Source organism: Silurus aristotelis, assembly GCF_946808225.1.
Source record: "Silurus aristotelis genome assembly, chromosome: 12".
Classification (NCBI taxonomy): Eukaryota; Metazoa; Chordata; class Actinopteri; order Siluriformes; family Siluridae; genus Silurus; species Silurus aristotelis.
Window position 1 is genome coordinate 18,190,182 of NC_139585.1, and position 21,761 is coordinate 18,211,942.

Sequence of the window (21,761 nt, forward strand, 5' to 3'; positions counted from 1 at the left end):
GCCATTCGTTTAATTAAAATTTCTTTGTTGAAAAAGCTCACTTGGATGCAATGTTTAGGAGCTTCTTTTCCTGCTGGGAAGTATTACTCATAAGTGCTTACACATAGCAGCTCTGAGAGCTGATCACTATTCTGAAGCTTTGTCCCTGAAAAGTGTACAAAAATATCAGAGGCTCTGTGGCTCGTAGGTGGAGCACCCTGAGGCAGAGATTACTTCGAGCCTAGCTCATTATTGATTATTGAGCATGTTTGTGAACTTGCTCTTTGTGTCATGCTTGCAAATAGCAACCACATTTAAAAATTCATTTGTAGCAAATGCAGGCGTTTTGAAATGTTATATATTTTTGTGCTCAGTGGTATATGTCTTTTGTAAAAATGAATCTGAGTACTCAGCCTTAGCATGTGGTATGCCTTAAAGCAGCATGGCTCATTAAAAAAACAACAACAACAACAACAACAACTAAGAGAGAAGAGACGCTCTGATTGGAATTCTTTGAGCATGAATACACACTAAATGCCTCGGATGTGTGGGAGGAACCTAGACATCATAATAAGGGGGAGGGTGACATATCTGTGATTAATTATGACTTATGCTACTGAGATATCGTTTTGTAATAATTCAAATCAAGGAAGTGCTTTTAGTACTATACAAAGGAAATAAAATTGACTATATTCATCTTTATATGGCAGTAAAAAAGTGGCTAGTGAGCGAGGAGATATTGAACTCAGTCAGAAACATTGAACCAATACTGGAGCTGCTCCCAATCTATGATCAGTATGAATCATTAACTGAAATCTTTATTTTGGTGATTGCCAGTGCTTGTTTTGAAGAGCACAGATTATGTTAACTTAAAGAAATCACATATAGTATGGGATGTATTTATGCTTCAGTTGAGATCCAGACACAGCTGTGTAATTGGAATTGATCACTTCATCTGAGCCTGTCTGCTGGAGCACAAAGAAAACAGCCACCATTATCAGAACAGAGTACAGATTGCCTCTTTTTTAGTAAATGTAAATCCTGATTCTTTAAAAGCAGACATAAAATGTAACTTTTTTTAACACCAATAGAGCACATATATGTAAATTTGTAATTCAGTGCAATCCAATAACTGTTAATGAGACATTGCTTTTATAATATCTGATGCATGACTAGATATTACAGTAATGATGTTTTTTTTTTAAAGAATTCAATGCACACATTTACTCTATTCTTTTGCTTTATCAGTGATTACTTAAAAAGCAATGATTTACAAAATGTACATTTCTCAAGATAAAACAAGTAAATTGCTTTGCCTATATAGCAATTACCACTAATTAGCAGGTCTGAATCTTCCATTTTAGATTCTACATTCTGAGCACGTAGTCCACCTTATTTGTCCCTCCTCAGGCTCCTCTTCCCTACAGATACCAAAACAGCATTTATCTAGCAGCAGGGGAACATCACAAGCTGAGCACCAAAAAAATCCAGAGTTGGGCTCGCAGCAGAAGGGCATAAAGGGCGCAGAGTAACGGCTATAAAGGAGGGGGGAGGGGGGGAGTGCGCACTATCAACTGACATCTTCTATACATGCAGAAATCTCTTCTAGTGTTAAAACAAAGCCTGAATATCAGTCTTTATGTCGCAGCATGGGGGAAATGTAAGACTTTTTTTTCTAAGAAATATTTCAAGGTCCAGCATTAAGCTTTATCCTCTATAGGGAAAACACAGGAGGATGGCACAAAGCTGTAAGAGTGGAGCCACATGGCAGGATTTGACTGAACATCTTGAGAGTAGGCTTTACATAATTTATAACTATTCCTTTATTCCCCTTCCTTCAAGCAAGATGTTTTAAGAGGCCTTACCGGGAATCACTGGCATTTTACCTTTCTCTTACAGTCATAAGTTAATTAACAGCTTGAGTGAATGTTTCACAGCAGAATGTTTGTTAAAAACACAGAATCCTCACTTGTTTAACTGTATGCCTTTACTATTTGACTGTATACTTAAAAAAGTTTTGCAAGGACCTAAAAAAGATTCTTCAGATTCATAAGGGGGCTTGTAGCTTCCCTGCATATCCCAGAAGAACAAATCAAAAAGCCCCTATGAGTACTGGATGGAACAATTTTTTAAGTGTACTTGCTGAATAATTCATAGCTGTTACTTTGCTTTAAGAGGAATAACTGAATGATAAGCCAGGATTTTTTGAGGTTTCATTCAATAAAGAATTCACCTGATCTGTGTAAGAAGTGTAGGGATTTGAAATATTTGAACACGCTCTATATCAGCAATAAGAGTAATCTGTATGAGAGCAGGTGGAGAATATTCTTGGATCGGTGAGACTGGGTGCCTGTGAGAAAGCTTAAGTAAAGTGTATCTTTTTTTTTTTTTTTTGTAAAGGCAGGGATTAGCTCAATTTGGCATTCAGAGAGCTGTTCTTGTGCTTTACACCTAGCTGCTTTCCTCCTCTCTCTACCTTGGCTCTAAATAGGATAACCCAAGCACATTATTTGTGTCATTCCAGGGTCAGCAGCAGCTGTGCAGCAAATACAGCTCCACATCAAGCAGATACACAGACAGGCCATTAGAGCGGCATGTGTTAACGATGACCCAGTCACAATTTCATTGTGCTGAGGGCACGCCATTCCTTCACATTACAGAGCAGCTTGAGGAAAGTTAATGGCCAGCATATGAGGCCAGAGTGCACTGTGGGGGCAGAAAGGGAGGAAAGAGAGGCAGACAAAGAGGGAGGGAGAGAGAGAGAGAGAGAGAGAGACAGAGAGAGAGAGAGAGAGAGAGAGAGAGAGAGAGAGAGAGAGAGAGAGAGAGAGAAGGAGGGAGGCAGAAAGAGAAAAAGCAGAAAAAAGCACGATGACTAGAGGAAATTTAAGTGCCACATTTGAGCCACAGCCACTGATGGCTTTGAGCACTGCTAACAGGAATTAGATACGTTTTCACTGGCCATTTAAAAATACTGATAGTTAATAAGCCTCATGATGAAATTTCATCCAACCCAAGGAGTATTCCCACCTCTTGTGCCATGTTCTGGGTTAAGCTCTGTATTCATTGTGACTTTGAGCAGGATATCAGTGTAAATTAAAGTAATAATTTTTAATAATTATCGAGTCAAGGTTTAACTGATTTGGGTCAAATGACCTTAAGGACTTTTGCCTTTCAACAATAAATTAATGTTGACAGAAAGACTTACATATAAAATACTGTACATGCACAGGTGCAGATGTGTAGAAACAATTTGGCTAGTGAGCACCCATGACGGAAAGCCATTTCCTCTTCACTGGGATGGCGGGACACATCACTCTACTCGTTGGCTATAATGTCAACAACTATCCTCTGGGATTCATTGAGGCCAAGGAGATGGAATAAACATCTGAGTGAAGGAAGTCCTGCTTCTCAGTCACTGGTACTGTAAAACAGGATCCTGCTGTGAGAGGCTTGTAACAGAAATGATTTGCTTATGCTCTGCTGGGGCAAGTGGAACATCTTAACCCTCCGGACTTACTGTACAACCATGACACATATCTCTGCTCGTTTCCCTTCTATGTCAAAACATCTACACTAAATCAAAAAGAAAAAATTATACAATACATGGACCATAGCACACTAAGTTATGATATTTTAAAGCGATTTCTCATGAAAAAACAAAGCCCATACAGCTCACAGAGTTATATCACCCCAAGGACATATAATGTCATTTCAGACAAAATAAGGTTCATTAAATGTTAAAAGATTGAGTAAAGATAAGCATTGGTTGTCCTTTTGCAATACAATTCCACTGGCTCGAAGCTGCTATAGAAGACAAGTTATATTTAAGCATTATTCCAACCAGTTAGACTCAATTTAAAAGTTAGTAGTGATACATTAAAATATTGCAATTATTTTATAAAAGTGAAAAATGTTAACATTCCTTTGGCAGGCAGGTACAATTGTGTGATGTTAGCAAGTATGTCTCAAAGAACTGCCGTAGGTTTCAAGACCAGTTCAAATATCACATTAAAGGGTCTGCCTACTACAATTACAGCAACATCACTGCCATGACCATCAATCGAACTTCATGAAACACAATTTCATGTTACCAAAAACCTCTGGAAATCATTGCTCAAATTACTTTATTCCTATGTCTTTATGGATTATATAACTGCACACTTGCCTCTACATGAATTGGAATGTTCTCTTTTAATCTCCTAATCTTGAATCTCTTCTAGTGCGCAGTACCGCTTTAATTATTGACTGATGTGAGATAAATACACACAATGACATGAGATTCAAAAGCAAGCAAAAACTATGAGAGGTTTATATATATATATAATATATATATATATATATATATATATATATATATATATATATATATATATATATATATATATATATATATAGTATTTAAAAATCTGTTTTCAACTACTCTAATATAACCATACTAACACTTTTCTTTATCTATTACATCAGGGTGTTGTTCGGTGATCAAGTACTGCATGGCATTTGTAATGAATCTGGTATGTTCAACTAAACAAATTCCCCCTTTACAATATACACCCTCGACCTTTCATATAATGGGTCAATGTACCTTCTAAAGACATTCGATTCACTGCTGTTGTAAGCTAATACATTCTACTTTTTCCTTCCATGGTATGGATTTCGCACAGATAAAAGGGTGATCAGAGGACAGACAATAGCAAAGAGTGCAGGACAATGGCAGCACAGAGTCTCCTCTGTCCCACCTCAAGCTTGTCTTAGGACCTCTGGATAAAAACAGAGCAGAGATCAAATTTCCAAAGCACCATCTAAATACTGGCTTGTTGCACAACCATGGAAATTCCTATCACAAAGACCAGGCATGGAGGTGGATCACTGTATTTAGCAAATAACTATTATCTCTATTTCTGTCTGAATTAACTAAGAAAGCAGGAGCAATAAAGTTCAGTTCATTTATTAGAGGCAACTTGTAATAAATCCATCATAAATACATGAAAAACTGTTATTGAATCATGAATATTTACTAGGGTTTTAAATTCATCAGTTAAATAAGTGTGATTAATGACTGCTGTATACAGCTGTGCCATATCACATCTGTATTTCCAGCAGGATATATAAAGTACCGAACCCATTTTAGAGGCTTATGCTTTAGTCTTCCTCACAACGTGCTCTCAGAGTGTGATCACACCTTTTCTGCAAGTTTTATGGTGCAGACAAATGCCAGGAAATAACACACTGTTGCATATTTGTTCATGTTCACTTTACAATGGCATTTATTATTATTTACATTGGTCCAAAATGTGTTTAATAATTTCGGAAATTGCAGTCCCCTTTTAGCATGATACAAAGCCTCAAACAAAGTATCATTTATTCCCTAAATTTGTCTTTATGGAAGCAGACCAAAAGTGACCTTCTCAAGGGCTTCTATTGCGATAGTCTGCTTTTTATCAGTGTTAGCATGAATGGCAGTAATTTGACTTGATCTAAAGAACTGAGCAAAATAAGAAACTGAACCAGTGTTTATTGAATTGAAGTGCTAATATGCTCTAAAACATCATCGCTTGCAGGTTTCTAGCAGCTTTGTACAAATTCAACATTCCTCAGATAACTACTGCATAAATTTGCTTCCAGTGCTAGTGTTTATTTGGTCTTCTCTGTGTGTATAATTAAAGATGTTCCTTAAATTCTTTCATGTCTGGTTTTAGATTTATTGCAGGAACACTTCAGAGTAATTATACAGTTTTTGGTCTGGTCTGGCTGTTGGTGGGAGGCTGTTGGCAAGATTCGACATGTGGTCGAGATGTTTTCTTATTTTCCTCAAGCTTTATTACAAAAGTAGCAGCTCTTCATCTTACAGCTATTAAGAAATCATGAAAATCTGCTCTAACAAACATCATGCCATCTTACAGAAATAAAAAAGAGCACTAGACAGACTTGTTTATCACAAAGTGGGATGTCATTAAACTTCAGCATAACCAACTAAAAATGAAAGCATTCATTCGGATGTTAAAGAAGTAGGAACAGGGTAAGAAGTTCTGAGCTCTGTTTCAAAACTGGCAAGGACTTTTTAACAATCAGATAATTAATATGTAACAATTTTGTTTTCCAACACAAAATTGTATTTTTTTAGGGGTCTTGGTCATTTTTGCTACATCAAAGGAAAAAAAACAAAGAAAGTTGAGGGAATAAATTAATGTATAGAGCTGCTTTAATGTAAGTAATAACAGATGTTTTGCATAATTTAATGTAACTATAAATAGATATAAATAAAGACTTTACATAGCAAGAAACACTTTGACATTTTTAATTGAGACTCAAGCTTTTTTGGGGTGTTAACCACACATCACATCACTCTGTCATTAATTATTTTCCATTTAAGAGCGTACCCCATGCAATTTTTCTGTTACTGATCTGTGGCATATCAGTTTAATCTGGAATGCTCAGAGAACTAAATATATTTACAAAGAATGGCAGTAATACTGTGGGGAACTGGACCTACAAACCACAGTGGAAATAAATAAAAAAAGTCTAGATCTAAGAAAAGCAGAAGTGAAATTGTTAAATATTTATGAGAACAGTCTGTGAAACTTTATTGGTGACAAAAAAATACAAGGAAAAAAAAAGGAAAACAAAAACAAAAAAACAGATTCAGGACACTATTGGTAACAGTGTTAGTTGATGTGTTCACATTTCCAGCTATGTGTAGAAATCCCTTTAAAAAACACTCCAAGCAAAAACATAACAAATAAAGGAAAAATATAAAACGAAACAAACCAACCCCAAAACAGCAACAAAAACAAAAGAGACTACCTAAGTTCCAAGTTTTCTGACTGAAGGATAGGTCAAGCTGAAGAGCTGGATGGGATGTTCCAACACATGAGCTATGAGTATTTTCACAGTGAAAGACTTAAATGTATAATCATACTGCACAATATTTGATTCTTGTATTTGATAGGTGTGCAGTGTTTATATTACTTGATATATTTTTTGTAGTAATAGCTCACAGGATGAAAGTACAAAACAACCTAAGACTTATTTTTACAAACAAACTACAAAAGCTGATGGATTATTCTTTAATTGTTTTACTATTTGTAAAAGTCGTGGTGCTTTGCCCTTTTTTTGTTGTTGTAGATAACAGTTATTAGGACAGAGGGGAGAGAGAGAGAAAAAGAGAGAGAGAGAGAGAGAGAGAGAGAGAGAGAGAGAGAGAGAGAGAGAGAGAGAGAGAGAAAGTAGGAAAGAAAGAAAGAAAGAAAGAAAGAAAGAAAGAAAGAAAGAAAGAAAGAAAGAAAGAAAGAAAGAAAGAAAGAAAGAAAGAAAGAAAGAAAGAAAGAACTCATGTAGCCCCAGACCATAACGCCACCACCACCATGCTTGACTGTAGGCAAGACACAATTTTCTTGGCACTTATTACCAGGGCGTTGCCACATATGCTGGACACCATCTAAATCAAATAAGTTTATCTTAGTCTCATCAGACCACATGACATGGTTATAGTAATTCATGGTCTTGGGCAGGTTGTCTTTAGTAAACTTTTCTTTTGAGCCAGCTTCAAAAGACTCCTCCTTCTGGGATGACAGCCATGTCTGAGCACCGACAAGTGGACCTTCTGCTTCTGCAACATCTAAACATCTACACTGCAGTGTAACTAAGTTTCAGGGTGTTACTGAACTTCTTATAGCCCAGGGCATCTTTGTGGAGAGCAACTATTCTAATTCTCAAATCCCAGAGAGTTCTTTACCATGAGATACCATGTTGAATATCCAGTGGTCAGTATAAGAAAATTGTATTCAACTTTAACTTCTATAATACAAGAGACACAAATTTGTATCCTGTCCTGTCAAGCAGAGAAAAAAATAAACATGATGAATAGGACATGTGGCTTTGCATGGCTAAATGACGTACAGTTGTTATCACTTGGGGTGTACTCACTTTTGTTGCCAGCTATTTTGACAATAATAGCTGTATGTTGAGTTCTTTTCAGAGGATAGTAAAGCTATACTGCTATACAAGCTGCACACTGACTACTCTAAATTATATTCAAGTTTCATTTCTATAGTATTGTCCCTTGAGTAGAAATAGTAAAATGGTTGTTAAAATGAAGGAAGTAGAATTACTTTAGGCAAACTGCTGTGGTACTAGAGGAAGATCACACTCCAAATTGTGCTTTTATACAAAAACAGCATAGCACGTACACTTGCACATTTTCATTATTTTTGTATTACAGCAAGATCTGTCTGTCTCTGACAATAGTGCTGACAATAGTGCTACATAGAAAAATCACATGTTTATACTGTAATAATGCATTCATATACTGTATAATAACAGCATGCACAGGGAGTAGAGTAGGGCAGATGCAGTGGTTTTCTGTGAGAAGAGCTTCATTTATCATTTGGAAGGAATCTCCAGTGTCAGCACTCTTAGGCAAAAATTTAACTTTGGGCTTTGTGACATAGTAAAATCTCTGGGGTAGCATATTGTGCTTTCTCAGTAATGCAAAATGCATTTTATGTCTCATTAAATTCAGTGAAAAAAAAAAAGAAACATGAGCAACTTGTGTTAAATTACAAGTGATAACAGGAACTACCTTGTTTTTCCGTGTTTTTTGCTATAAGTGGGTAAAATGCATTATGTGCTGTTCTGTAATAAATAAAAAAACATTTGAGTGATGACATATAACTTTAAAATAACTAAAACGCTTTGAGATGTACTGTTACATTACAATTATCACCTTGGTAGTAGAAAATGGTTTACATCCACCTGTATCACACCACCCTTTTGCTAATTAATTTCCAGCACACCTCATTTGCTTTTATCCTTATACTGTATAATACATGAAGTTATATAAATTAAGATTTTTTTTTATCATTATTGTCCTGCCAATAATTTCAGGACATTTTGCATTCTAGCATATAATCAAGTTGTAGTTGTAATAACATTATTAATAATAATAAGTTGTGATCCTGTGGTGTTTTCACTATAAAAGTAGTGCCACGAATAATTTTATTTAAAACACCATCATCAACAATAAACAAACTTACAAAAACCAAATTTGAATACACAAACATTACATAATCCATATTGAACACAGGAACCACTTATCTTTCAGTCAACTGCAAAACAGTCAGGGAGTTTGAATAGCTGCATTCATGCCACAAAAAGTTTATAACTGAGTCTACAGTGAGCAACATGCTGCCTGTGGTTAAGAGAAACATTTTTCGACATACACATCTTCCACCATAGGTCTTGCACAGACCTTATTTAAAGCAGTTTAACAACAAAACTGATGACAAGCGCTCACAGAAAGTGTTATGCTGGCTTTCTGATTCTTTAACCCTCTTTTTTAAGTAAGTCGTTTAAATTATAATACAGCAAAGGTTTATATAATATTAGCACAATGGGCTGTTTTTCAAGAAGGATTAAAGAAGCAAGACTGGGTTCTTCATGTGAGATTCTTGGATTCGGGCCATTTATAAGGTGCATCTGGCGGAGTACGTTGGAAATTTGTGAAACTTGTGATCCAGAAATAAGTTCCTCCTTTGTGCTCTGCTGTCTGCCAGCACTATTGTTGTGCCTGCAATAATACATGCACATTATTTTACATGATTTGAGATTAGCTCCCAAACACAGGCCCTACTTTAACCACAAATTAGATTCCAAAGCTCATATTTGCATATGCTGTAAAACAAACAGGCGAATGCGCATGTCTGTTTAAAAAAAATTGCTATTCCTGCTTATCTCTGCGGTGTAAACAGATCAATGATTTCCTGCAAGCTTGTTTTGCTTTAGTGCTTTTAGCCCTCATCTCCAGTTCTAACACCTTCTAAGAACTAGTTTAAGCTAGCAAAAGTACAAACTGTCTTTTCCCAGCTTCATCACATATTAATGCCTCTTTTATTACCACAAAAAAGCCATATGCTTTCTTTTGTGGTTGTCTCTAGCCTCTCATTCTGACACAAAAGATTTAGAATCAATCATGTCTGAGAGTTCTAAGAACAGAGACAGAAAACATGCAATCCTCTGAGCTTCTACTATAACAACTTTGGTACTAATTACAACACGAAAATCTGCAATGAACTTGTGAGACTCGCACAGGGAAGAGGGAGCAGTGAGACTGAAACAAAAATATAGACATACATACCAACTTTAGAAAGAAGGAGGAAAAATCTGAATCCAGGGCAAACATTATAGCTGTTTTTTCCGACCCAACTTTTTAGTAACACAATATGGAACAGCCAATACAGAAAATTGGAGGACATTCAGATGTGAAATTCACCTCAAGCACAAAGCTAGAGAGTGTGTGTGCCAGCCTGGACTAGAGCAGTGTGTGTTTGAAGTTAAGATGTACAACAGATGTCTTCTCCAGGGCCATGAACTGCTCCTCACACTGGCAGTGAGGCTGATAATCTTATGGTGGTTTCTGTTGTCCTCTAATTATCTGTCTCATTTAAAGCTATGTTTCTGATAGCCTTATACATGTAGTGCCAATTAGAGTCTGTCCTACTGTGAAATAAAATAAACTCAGAGCTTATGCCTGAGCCACGATAATTAAGACTGACAATCAAGAAGTTTAACAATGCTGAATTTCTCCTTTCTGCATCATTATTGGCTAATTATTTCTCAGAACACCCTCTGAATGTAACTACAGTTTATGTAATGCACTGGTCAGCAATCAATTCATGTCAGGAGGGAATAAGAAATAATACTAAATAAAATCACTGTCTTATTTGTACAATGATATTTGTACAATGATGCTACACTCGTGCATTTTGTTGACTGACAGACGATAGCAGGAGTGATGGTGGTCAGGTTTAAACGCTGTCAGGATTATGTTATATGAGACAATAGACTACAATACCTATCAGCCATTGCACCATACTGAACCTTGTTTTTTTTTTCCGTACCTATGTCACATTGCTTCCTTTTCTCGTTTGTCTTTCATGCACGTCATGTTTCAAGTAATGCTTTTTCTTTACTTGTCTGTTTTTTTTTTGTCTGCTGAGGATATCTCCTCCTCCCTACCCTGCCGAAGACATCACTTATCCTCCCTGTTCTGCTGAGGATGTTCTGTATCCTCCCGGCAGAGCTGCGGGCATCATTCTGTCTTTCTTGCTTTTCTTCAGACAACACTATGTATCCTGGTTTTATTCTGAACATTGCTTCATTATTCTGCTCGGCTGAGGACGTTGCCCCACCTCCTTGCTCCATTGACAAAGACAACCTCCCACTTGATTTAAGGGGACCCCATTCGGAAGACAGGTTTGCGCATCCAGAGCCACACACTAACGGGAGTCTTTGTAATAATTATGCTATTAAAAAAAGGAAGAACTTTACCCAACAGCCACTGCACCTCACTAAACTTGATCAAATGTTAATCTTTGCACCTCACATTACATCATAATTAGCACTGGCATTTAAGCCTCACCTTGCACTGTACTCATTGTCTTTTGTTTGTCTTTCAAAGTCGTTGACTTCATGTTTTGGGTTATGGCTTTTTGTTTGTATGTAATTAAAATGATCTGCATCTGCCATCACCTGTATTATTTGGCACATGCAAACAAGGCAAAAATACATGATTCTGATTAGGTAAACTATTTTACATTAGAGTAAAATATTTTTAATCGACTAATACAACTTGAGGGATAAAAAGAACGCATTTAAATTGAAATATGAACTGGTGAAAGCACCATAATAACAACTTGGTGACCTTAAAAAATTACATTTACATACAGTAGCTTAAAGTATATTTGAATATATATATATACTGTTAGTGTGTGTGTGTGTGTGTGTGTGTGTGTGTGTGTGTGTGTGTGTGTGTGTGTGTGAACGAAATGCAGTCCTTTTTACGAGCGGAACATAGTTAAAATGTGAGTTTCGTCAGGAACGTATAAAATGGCAGACCGTTTGTTTAGTCTTTGCCTCGCACTTTTAGTGCATTTTTTTATTTATTACTATTAATATTAAACTTGAAAACATACACAACAATGCTACAAAACTACAGTTAGTACAGTGTCACTTTAACTACTAATTTTGTACTGGAAATAGGATTTGTTTTGTGCATTCATGAAAACGCCAAAGAATCTTTAGAGCTATCTTTTCATGTACCACGTCAAGAATTTCTCTTAAAAGAACAAAATCCTGACAATGCCACATATCAAGGGAGTTCATGAATGAGGGATGCAGGAATTTCTTAAAATATAATTAAATAAAAAGTATAGTTAAGTAGATCATATCTTTAGAAAATAAAATATAAAATGTAAAATATAATAAATGGGCTCTAACAAATCTAACAAAACTATTTTATTTCCATTTATTAAATTTTATTTAATCAATAACATTTGTGCCAATTTAAGTCATTACAGCACTACATTTTTATCAATATTATTGTGATTTATTCTAATAAATTTATTCTAATAAAAATTGACAAGCAATTTTATGTTCTGCATTTCTTCCCCCTAGCTGCACCGAAATTGAACCTCACCTCATCTCTCTAAGTCTCCCTAAATCTGATAAGGGGAAGTATTAAGAAAAGCTCAAATAAATGGGATTTTAGCATTGAGTCATAGATCATGTGCCATTTAATGGAGTTCTATAGTACACTTTTAAAGTCATATCTTGAAAATCAAGAGATCTATGGTCTCTTAGTTGCTGTAGAGAACACCATTAACCCTTGCTATGTGAAAAACCCTGTAGCTCATCAGACATTCCTACAGTGATTCATTATGAAGGACTCTAACTAAAGCACATGTCTCTAAGACTGCGCCTAATCATTGTGTTTGCTGTTCGGTTCATTTATTCATCTCCTAAAGCTAATCGTGCAATAAGCAAGCGTCAGGAAAACATTTGGACAGTGGTTGTCAGGCGGGTCTGCAGGTTTGTCTATCTAAATGCTTGTTATATTTTACCTGGCAAACAAGCTTGTTGTGTTCGGCATAAGGTCGTACAGTGTGAAGTCAATGAGTTTGCTCAGTGGCTGGGAGGTATTTTTATACTTCTGGTTTAATGTAGCATGTCACATATAATCAATGTTCATAGTAAAATAACTGCTTGGAAGGCAGCTACATCAAAACTGCCAGTGATTCGCTGCACTAAAGCAGATCCAATAATCAGATGTGGCTCGTCATCCAGGCACAACATTTTAAATGCAAAATTATTCTTTTAAATTAGCCATGAATACATCAACTAGTTTTTCTTTCGTTTACATGCAAAATACTACATGCCTTACATAAGTACATAAGCCTGCATTTGTTAAGTCTGCAATCACCTGAGTATAAAACATTCTTAAGAAAGTCTTTTATTATAGGTGTTCATTGTCTGTCATTGGCAGAACACCACACTGCAATGAACAATTCGAAACATTGTAATCAATGGTAGCGAAATTGTCCAAAATCTGTTGTTGTATGTTTATAGAGGTGCTAATTAAGTATGAATCATGTCAGTGCCGGTAAAACAGTCTGCAACCTCTGAGAGTTGGCAGAGGTGCAACAGTCAGCCACATTAAGGATCAACATTAAGGTCTCTTCCACTGGAGCTAAATCTCAGACAAACATTCACCACCAACCACTTTCTACAATTTACACTTAACATACAGCAATAATGCAACTCCATGGAAAAAAATAACTGTCAATACTGTCATTTTGGTCAGTCAGCCAGACCCGTGAAGTGATTCAGCAAACCAAGGACGTCTTGAATATAACGTCAAACAACTGGGGCACAAAGACTAATTGTATTAATGAGCCCTTGTCTCCATTTCACACAAAAAGGAAAGATCTATTCAAGAGTATTTTGTATCACAGAAAGTTTTTAAGACCGGCCACAGCTATTTCATTGCAACACAGTATGACTCATTGCTTCTTGGTCTGTTATTAAGCTTGCCATTCTTTAACTATTAAGTAGAATATTTGACCAAACATATTACCTTTTTAAGTCCAAAAATCAAAATGTTCAATTCATCATAAACACAACTTGTGTGCATAAACGCAACTTGTGAAAAGAATGTCCTTAAGGGGAATTTTCCACGAAGTAAAACTGTAGCTTGTATGTTTTAAGGGGATTTTATCCTATTATGCAATCGGTTGAGGTTGATATGACTACATACCAAACACGAGCAGACAGACATGATTCATTTTTATGCAACTGATTCACTAAAATACAAATGGTGCAAATGGAAATATCTGTATATGAGCTTATATATGAAGTTATAGGTTAATGCAATGCAAATAATTTAAAAAAGTACATAAAGGAAGCACTTTCCGTGATCATTTTAACGGATGACTTCAAAGATAAGAATGATCTAAGACAGTGGTTCTTAACCTGGGTTCGATCGAATCCCAGGGGTTCGGTGAATCAGTCTCATGGGTTCGGCGGAGGTCAAGACACACACCCGACTCATATGATTTGTGATGACACGCCCCGCTTGGCCATCATTGGCTGCAGGTGATCACGCAACATCGCTTGGCATATCTGTGCTGCAGGGAATTTGGTGCGACTTGTGACTGTCGTGATGGTACGTCGTGTGATTTCTTTCTTAATATTATAATCCCTTCATACTAACTATGTCGAACAAAAAAAGAAAGTGGTCGGACGAATATGTACAATATGGATTCACATGTATAACGGAACGTGATGGGAGTCAGCGTCCTAACTGCATGATTTGCAATGCCAAGTTGAGCAATTCTAGTCTAGCACCGGCAAAACTAAGAGAACACTTCCTTAAGCTGCATCGAGATGGAAAATACAAGTACACAACGTTCGCTGAATTCAAGGTGAAGAGAGCCAGATTCGATGCAAAGGCTACTCTGCCTGTTTTCGGCTTTGTACCCATCAACAAACCGATCCTCAAAGCATCGTACGAAGTTGCTTACCTGATCGCAAAGCAGGGCAAACCACACACCATTGGTGAAACACTCATAAAACCAGCTGTGTTGAAGATGGCGAATATCATGCTGGGAAAAATATATACCTATGTTTTGAATTTGAAAAAAATCATATTTTATTTTTTCAATTAAGAAGGGTTCGGTGGATGCGCATATGAAACTGGTGGGGGTCAGTACCTCCAACAAGGTTAAGAACCACTGGTCTAAGACCTTTCTTAAGCATGACATAATCAAACACAGCTCACAATTACCAGTGCTTTTCGCCGACAAAATTCCGAGCCGAATCTAACCCTTGAGTTGTACTCTAACTGATAATGAATGTATTTTAAGACATAGTTTACTTTAAAATAAAATATATTAAAAATAAACTTTAGGAATGAGGTCCAGTTCACAAAAAGCCAGAGTAGATTGTTTGCTTTGTGCTAATTATAGAAGGTACAGACTGTATGCCGATCCCTACTCTCTAATAACATTTATCTGCTCACCAGTGGGCCATTGTTCTCATCTGTCCTAAATACTTTCTGTGCAGAAACTAAACACACTGTTGATGAAAGTAGCCTTGTGGGAGATTTATTTGTGCACCATCAAATAATTCTGTATGCTATATGTAACAAGCTGCATAGCCTATCCTGATGTAGGGGGTTAAACTACATATTGTACATAACCTATTAACATCTACGTGACAGGGTAGAGATTTTTTTCCTTCTATTTTATATCCACATTTATTTGAACGTAATCAGATTTGATTTAGACATCATTAATTCATAATAGAAAAAAGCTAAACATGGTCGAAACGTCAGTCTAAGCTAAAAAAGACTGTAATTCAAAGAAAGGCCACATCAAATATGTGTGTAAGGAAAAAAAAAAAAAAAAAAACTTTTTGAAATAGACCTACTGTGACTCACAAACTTTATCAAGCTGAGATGAAGAAAACACCAGAAAGCCTTGTTTTTTTATTGTGTTCAAGTCTACTATCTGAAGATAAAAATATTATTGGAGGAACTTGTCAACACCAGTACCAGTTACTAGTGTCTACATCCTTAAAGACATACACTTAGTAGTTTTTAATGTGGATCATATTTCACTGTGATAACGGTAAGCTTAGCTGGCAACTTAAAAATCATTAGGATGTTTATTGATTAGTGACATCTTTATTTCTGTAAAATTGTAAATTGCAACAACAAAAAAAAAACATTTATTAGCATTTATTTCAATACAGAATCAAATAATCGAGTTTACCATTTTATCACAGCATATATTACTGTCAAGATACCTGGAGCCAAATGCAACTCCAAGACACTCTAATGCAGAAAAAAACACAGTTTGTGTCAAAAGAATTTCACCGGTCTGGCCCCTGCACTCAGATGGCACCATGGCTGTGAACTGACAGTAAGGTGATTCATTTTTTGCCATTTATAGCTATAGAAAATTATAGGGAGGCCATTATTACTTGTTGAGAAGGGCACGTCAAATCCACGCACAGCAACCCTCCCATTGTAACCTATATTTATGGCAGAAGATAAAGCGCCTTCCCTAACCTACTGTGATGGCTAACATAAATCCTACATCAATGGCCCAAATTCAATGGCATTATTTAATGGTTATAATGAAAGATGATTTCAAATTAAATAAAGCAGCGGCACTAAAGTTGTACCTCCCAAAATGGCAAGGCCGATTTTACAGGCTAGAAATAATCAAAAGTGTCAGGATAAACGAGACGGGGATAGCTTGCCAAAACAATTCTACGCACTGCAGCTCCGACTCCAGCATTTATTTGTGACTAATTTTACAATCCCTTTAATATCATCAGACATTTGTTCTGAGCCAACAAATTCACTGTGTTTTAGTTATGAAATTCTGAAAGCAACTGCTCCCTGGACGAAATCCAAGTAGAAAATATGTCTAGGTGGCTTGGCTCAAACCGAAAGCAAATAATAATGGAAAATAAAATAAAAGAATTCTTGAACGTATCTTTATGGCTAAACACAAATATATCCACACTTTTCTATTCACTGGCATTTTTTCTTTTTTTCTTCACACCTTGTCTCACACATTTCTTTTTCATGAACTCACACATTTAGAGATTCCCTGTGTGTGTGTATATATATATATATATATATATATATATATATATATATATATATATATATATATATATATATATATATATACACTGACAGCAGAGTAAACACACACATAGCTATTTTTTTACTTACTTCATAGGTTTGAAGAGCGCTTGGCCATAGTTCTGGAATGTCATGATGAGCTTCAGCTGCGTGCCTCCAGATTTCATGGCTTTAGAGAAACAAAAGCCCTTAGTATAAAATCTCAAAGTCGCATCAGTCTCACACACTTAATGTTGTAACTGTTTTCTTATTAAAGTTAAAAAGTCACATGACTGTTGACGGTACAAAACATACATTAAATGAAGGGAAACAAATGTAATGGGGGGGGGGGGGGTGTTTAGAATTTCTTGTAGGCCTTGGTACAAAGGGCCTTCATCGGCAGAAAGTGCCTACACAATAAAGACACTGAGTTAAAACAAAAAAGACTGTTGACCTTGACAGGTTTTGATTTTCCACTGTGCAGTGTAAGTAAACTCTGTACTGTTGTAGTCAATAGTGTGTGTGAGTGCCAACACAGCTGCATCCCACTAATCACTGCCTGATTCTTATTAGACAGCTCTGGCTGCCTCCATGCAATGTATTTAAACACTGTGCTTTTTGACTCGCATTTTTAATTAAATGCCAATGAAAGTGAAAACTGCAGTGTAGTTAACTTTGATAATGAGATGAAAGGAATGCTGTATTCAGTGTACTCCTACACACAATATGCATAAAACAAAGTCCAATCACATCCATAAAAAAAAAGACTTGTCACTTTTCTAGCTCTAACAGTTTTGCTGTCTAGTTTGCTGTCACTTACCAACACTTGTGATTTTCTGTGTAATCAGGTCTTTCAGCATTGCATCGATGACAGGGTTGTGGCGGGAGTAGAGCTCATAGCGGTTGATGCCTATGTGGAAGCGCAGCCAGTTAGGGTAGGAGTCTGCGGTGAGCTCACCTGGAGGGGTGTACTCCCCATTCTTCTCCTGTCCATGCCTGTCAAGCATGAAGATGCCCACACACACATAAACACACCATTTGATATAACCAGTTGCTGATACTAAAAAAAAACCTCAATTCAAAAGACAGTTCTCCAGGACTTTTAATATAACCAGTCCATGAGAGTGTATTATTTATTTTAGGCAAACGTTACAAAACGGTGTGATTTTTTTTCCATCATTTTTTGTATTGATGAAAATTAATATTAATGTAATATTATTTAATTAAGCTTATTATAAATAAATCTGATAATTACACCATCTGATAACGTTATTGGGTGTAAAAAATATTGTGCATATATATTTGTGCATTTTACGTACAATATATATATATATATATATATATATATATATATATATATATATATATATATATATATATATATATATATATATATTTTATTTTTTTTTTTACATATAAATAAGACGTGTATATCTTTGGACTTAAATACTTTATTATGAGTAACATATGTATACCATATGTTTTCAAAATCTTTATATAAGGAAAATCAGGGAGGAAGAAACTAACCATTCTTGGTTTTCGGCTGCTTTGGGGTCAAATCTGATGTCTGTGTTGACGTTAAACAGTGTGTCCTGGTCGCTGAGGACAGGTAAAGGTGTTTTATAGAGCGGGTGCTCGAACAGCGCTGAGAGTCTGGAGTGTGTATCCTTTCCCGCTACTGGCGGCTCCTGCTTCCGGTCCTGTCCCGCCTTGACGCGGTGCTCACCTGTCCTCTTCGCCTCCGTTTTCTCCCCAGCAGGACTGAGCTTCTCCAGTGAATGTGAGGACACGTTGGAACCGGGCTCGCTGCTGAAGTCCTGCAGTATTCTCAGTGTGTGTTTGTGAGGCGGTAGAGGTTCTGGGGCGGCGGCTCGGCCCAGAGACTGGGCCCAGTTGCGCGGCTCTTCGCTGGCGGCGTGAGAGCAGGAGCAGCCGCCGGTGCCTTTACTCTCCAGCCGCGGCAACAAGTCGATCATGATGTGCAAAGAGCACGCGATCAGGAACACGGTCAGGATCAGGACGCGGAATTTGCGGAAGAGGATCATCTTCAGGCCCTCCTGTTCGGTGAAGCTCCAAGATTTATTGGGAATGAGAAGAAGGAAAGTGAGCAGGCGCGCTACATCGCACACGGTGCACACGACGCGAGTGGCCAATTTGAGCAGGACGCACGGCACAGCGTGGCTTTTATGCGCCAGTTTCAGACGGGATTGTGGCGATTTGGTTAGCGGGAATGTGATTGTTTTGAGCGTAATCCAGTCCAATGACAAGCAAATTCCATTAAAGAAAGTCAAATGAGTCGCGGTACGCTCCGAAATCTGAGCTCGCTTTACTTGTAAAGTTTAAAGGCATCACAAGGAGCCTGGAAAAGCTCCACGGAGAAGCAGCGGCACATCTTTGCGGTCTGTATTGTAATGCGCGACTCAGCGCTTCCTATCCAAAGGAAATGGTTTACGGAGGAAACATTTGTACTTGGCAGGTCGCAGGGAGACAGCGGAGCTCTGCGTGAGCGCGCTTGTTCTCCTGCGCGTCTGCTCGCTCCTGCTTTTTTATCCCCGACACAGCAGACTCGGTGAAGCACGGCGTGACGCGAAGTGAAAACAAAACCCAGGACAGGTTAGAAGGAGAAAGCGCTGCGTCTCTCCAGCAGGAACAATTCTTCGAAGAAGTTTCACGTGTCACACTCCATACACCGCCACCGAGAAAGACGCGATGACGCGCAGGAAAGATTTTTTTTTGGTTGACAAGACTAAAACGGTTTTGCGCTCTGCTCTGTTGCGTCGCGTTGTGTATGTGTGTGTGTGGGTGTGTGTGTGTTAAAGGGGCGCTCCTCCGATCCGCTTCAGCGTCACTCATACAGACACGGGATTGGCTAAAGCTGCGCAGTGGAGATCAGTAGAGCAATCAGAGCCCAGACTGAGGCTGCTGCTGTGTGCAACTCCACACTGTACAAGAAGAGGGCGTCTTACCCCGTCCACTGCTTCATCTGTGCTTTCCTCCATCTGAGTGTCGGCTAAGTAGACCTACACTAGGGCTAGGGTTCATTCATTCATCTTCTGTAACTGCTTTCTGTAACTTCATCCTGCTCTGGATGGGTTGCCAGTCTAATGCAGGACATTACACACATTTTCACACATTATTTCCAGCAAAGGAAAATTCTTCCTCATTTGCGTCTTTTTGGACATAGAGAGGAAACCAGCACAAACGCAGAGAACACGTGCACAGATGCTCTTCATTGTGAGGCTACAACTCTCATCACGGTACCAACATGATGCCACACCCACCTTGTAGATTCCTTCTAGATTGGAATAGGCATGCATACCGTAGTAAACAAAGGTATAAGATTACTGACTGTAACCTCTCTGTTGCTATGCATATTTGTTCAACTCTCTTCTAGAATGTCCATCTGTGGAAAGGTAGAGTCATAAAACCACCTCGTAGTATACTTGTATGAATGAACAGTGGTGTATCAGTTTAAATGAGTCTGAAAACAAGACAATAGTCATAAATAGGTTATTATTGTTTATTTAATTTTAAACTGACATGTGCTTTGCTACCAATATATTTACGTGTAACACCTATGTGTAGAATAGTCCTTATCTGCATTATTTGCGACTATCAAATATTGAGCACCACAACCTGGCACTGATCTGGGTCTATCAGAGGAACATAAAGTCACATAAACTGTATATAGAACAAAAAACTAGGTCTAATAAAGTGGACTAAACTGTACACTTAATATAAATGCTGCAATCAAGGTTTTTGGTTTTCTATAATATTTTATATATATATATATATATATATATATATATATATATATATATATATATATATATATATATATATATATTGCTCAAGTTTATTAATAATTCTGACACTTTTACATAACTGTGGTGGGCTTGTGATTTCACCATTTTATGAGAACAAAAAATATTTTGTTTTGGTTGTACTTATACCACGTCAGTATCTGTTACCAGCATGTTATCTTACTCACATACACTTTAGCCACTGACAAATTCCACAAAAGCAGTTGAATAAAATGTCAGCATATGCTCCAGACAACAGTGTTAACACAGACAACAGTTAATCGGCTGTGCTGTGTATGTAAAATAGTCGAAAATGGAGTCTAGGAATGTTACAAAACATAATCTACCTGTCATTGAAACAGTAACAGAAAATGAATGAACACTGTATTGTATGAGACAATGCAATTAAAAAGAAAGGAAATGGAAATAATGATAGGGGGAGTGGTGGCTCCAGCGGTTAAGGCGCTGGGTTGCCGATCGGAAGGTCTGGGGTTCAAGCCCCGGTATCGCCAAGCTGTCACTCTTGGGCCCTTGAGCAAGGCCCTTAACCCTCTATGCTCCGGGGGTCCCTTACGAGGGAAATATCAAGGTCCGTGACGTGGGGCCGCCTTCCCGTGGGCTCACCACCTGCAGGAGGGACCGTAAGGGACGGTGCTGTGAGGATTGGGCAGCAGTCGAAGGCGGGGGCCTGCTTAGACTGCTGCCCCCGCGACCCGAATTACGGATAAGCAGGAGAAAATGAATGAATAGAAATAATGTTTTAATAATTACATTGTTCAAAGTTATAAATGCGTTATGTTTACACGCACAATATTATGTTTATAAACTGTACATGCTTTTCACATTTTATTGTAATTTTGATTCTATGTTTAGCAAAAAACTGTTTTATAAACATAAAATAGTAAAAATAAAATAGATAATAAAATAGTTTTTTTCTAAACACTGGATGGCCCCAGTTACAGAAAATATTCAGAAAGATTGCAGTGTGCTGAGATACTTAGTTA

At 37.3% G+C, this 21,761-nt stretch overlaps 1 protein-coding gene across 1 annotated transcript in view; it reads right to left on the bottom strand.

Annotated features, from left to right (window-relative positions):
- The window catches only part of fam20cb (FAM20C golgi associated secretory pathway kinase b), a 35,716-nt gene extending 15,097 nt beyond the window's left edge, over window positions 1-20,619 (bottom strand). Inside the window, exons 1-3 of the mRNA XM_083555646.1 lie at window positions 18,482-20,619; window positions 17,775-17,950; window positions 17,066-17,144 (exon numbers count right to left, since the gene is read on the bottom strand). Coding sequence (XP_083411772.1) covers window positions 17,066-17,144; window positions 17,775-17,950; window positions 18,482-18,999 — 773 coding nt within the window. The 5' untranslated portion in view covers window positions 19,000-20,619. The remainder of the gene's footprint in view (window positions 1-17,065; window positions 17,145-17,774; window positions 17,951-18,481) is intronic.
- Between the last annotated feature and the right edge of the window lie 1,142 nt (window positions 20,620-21,761).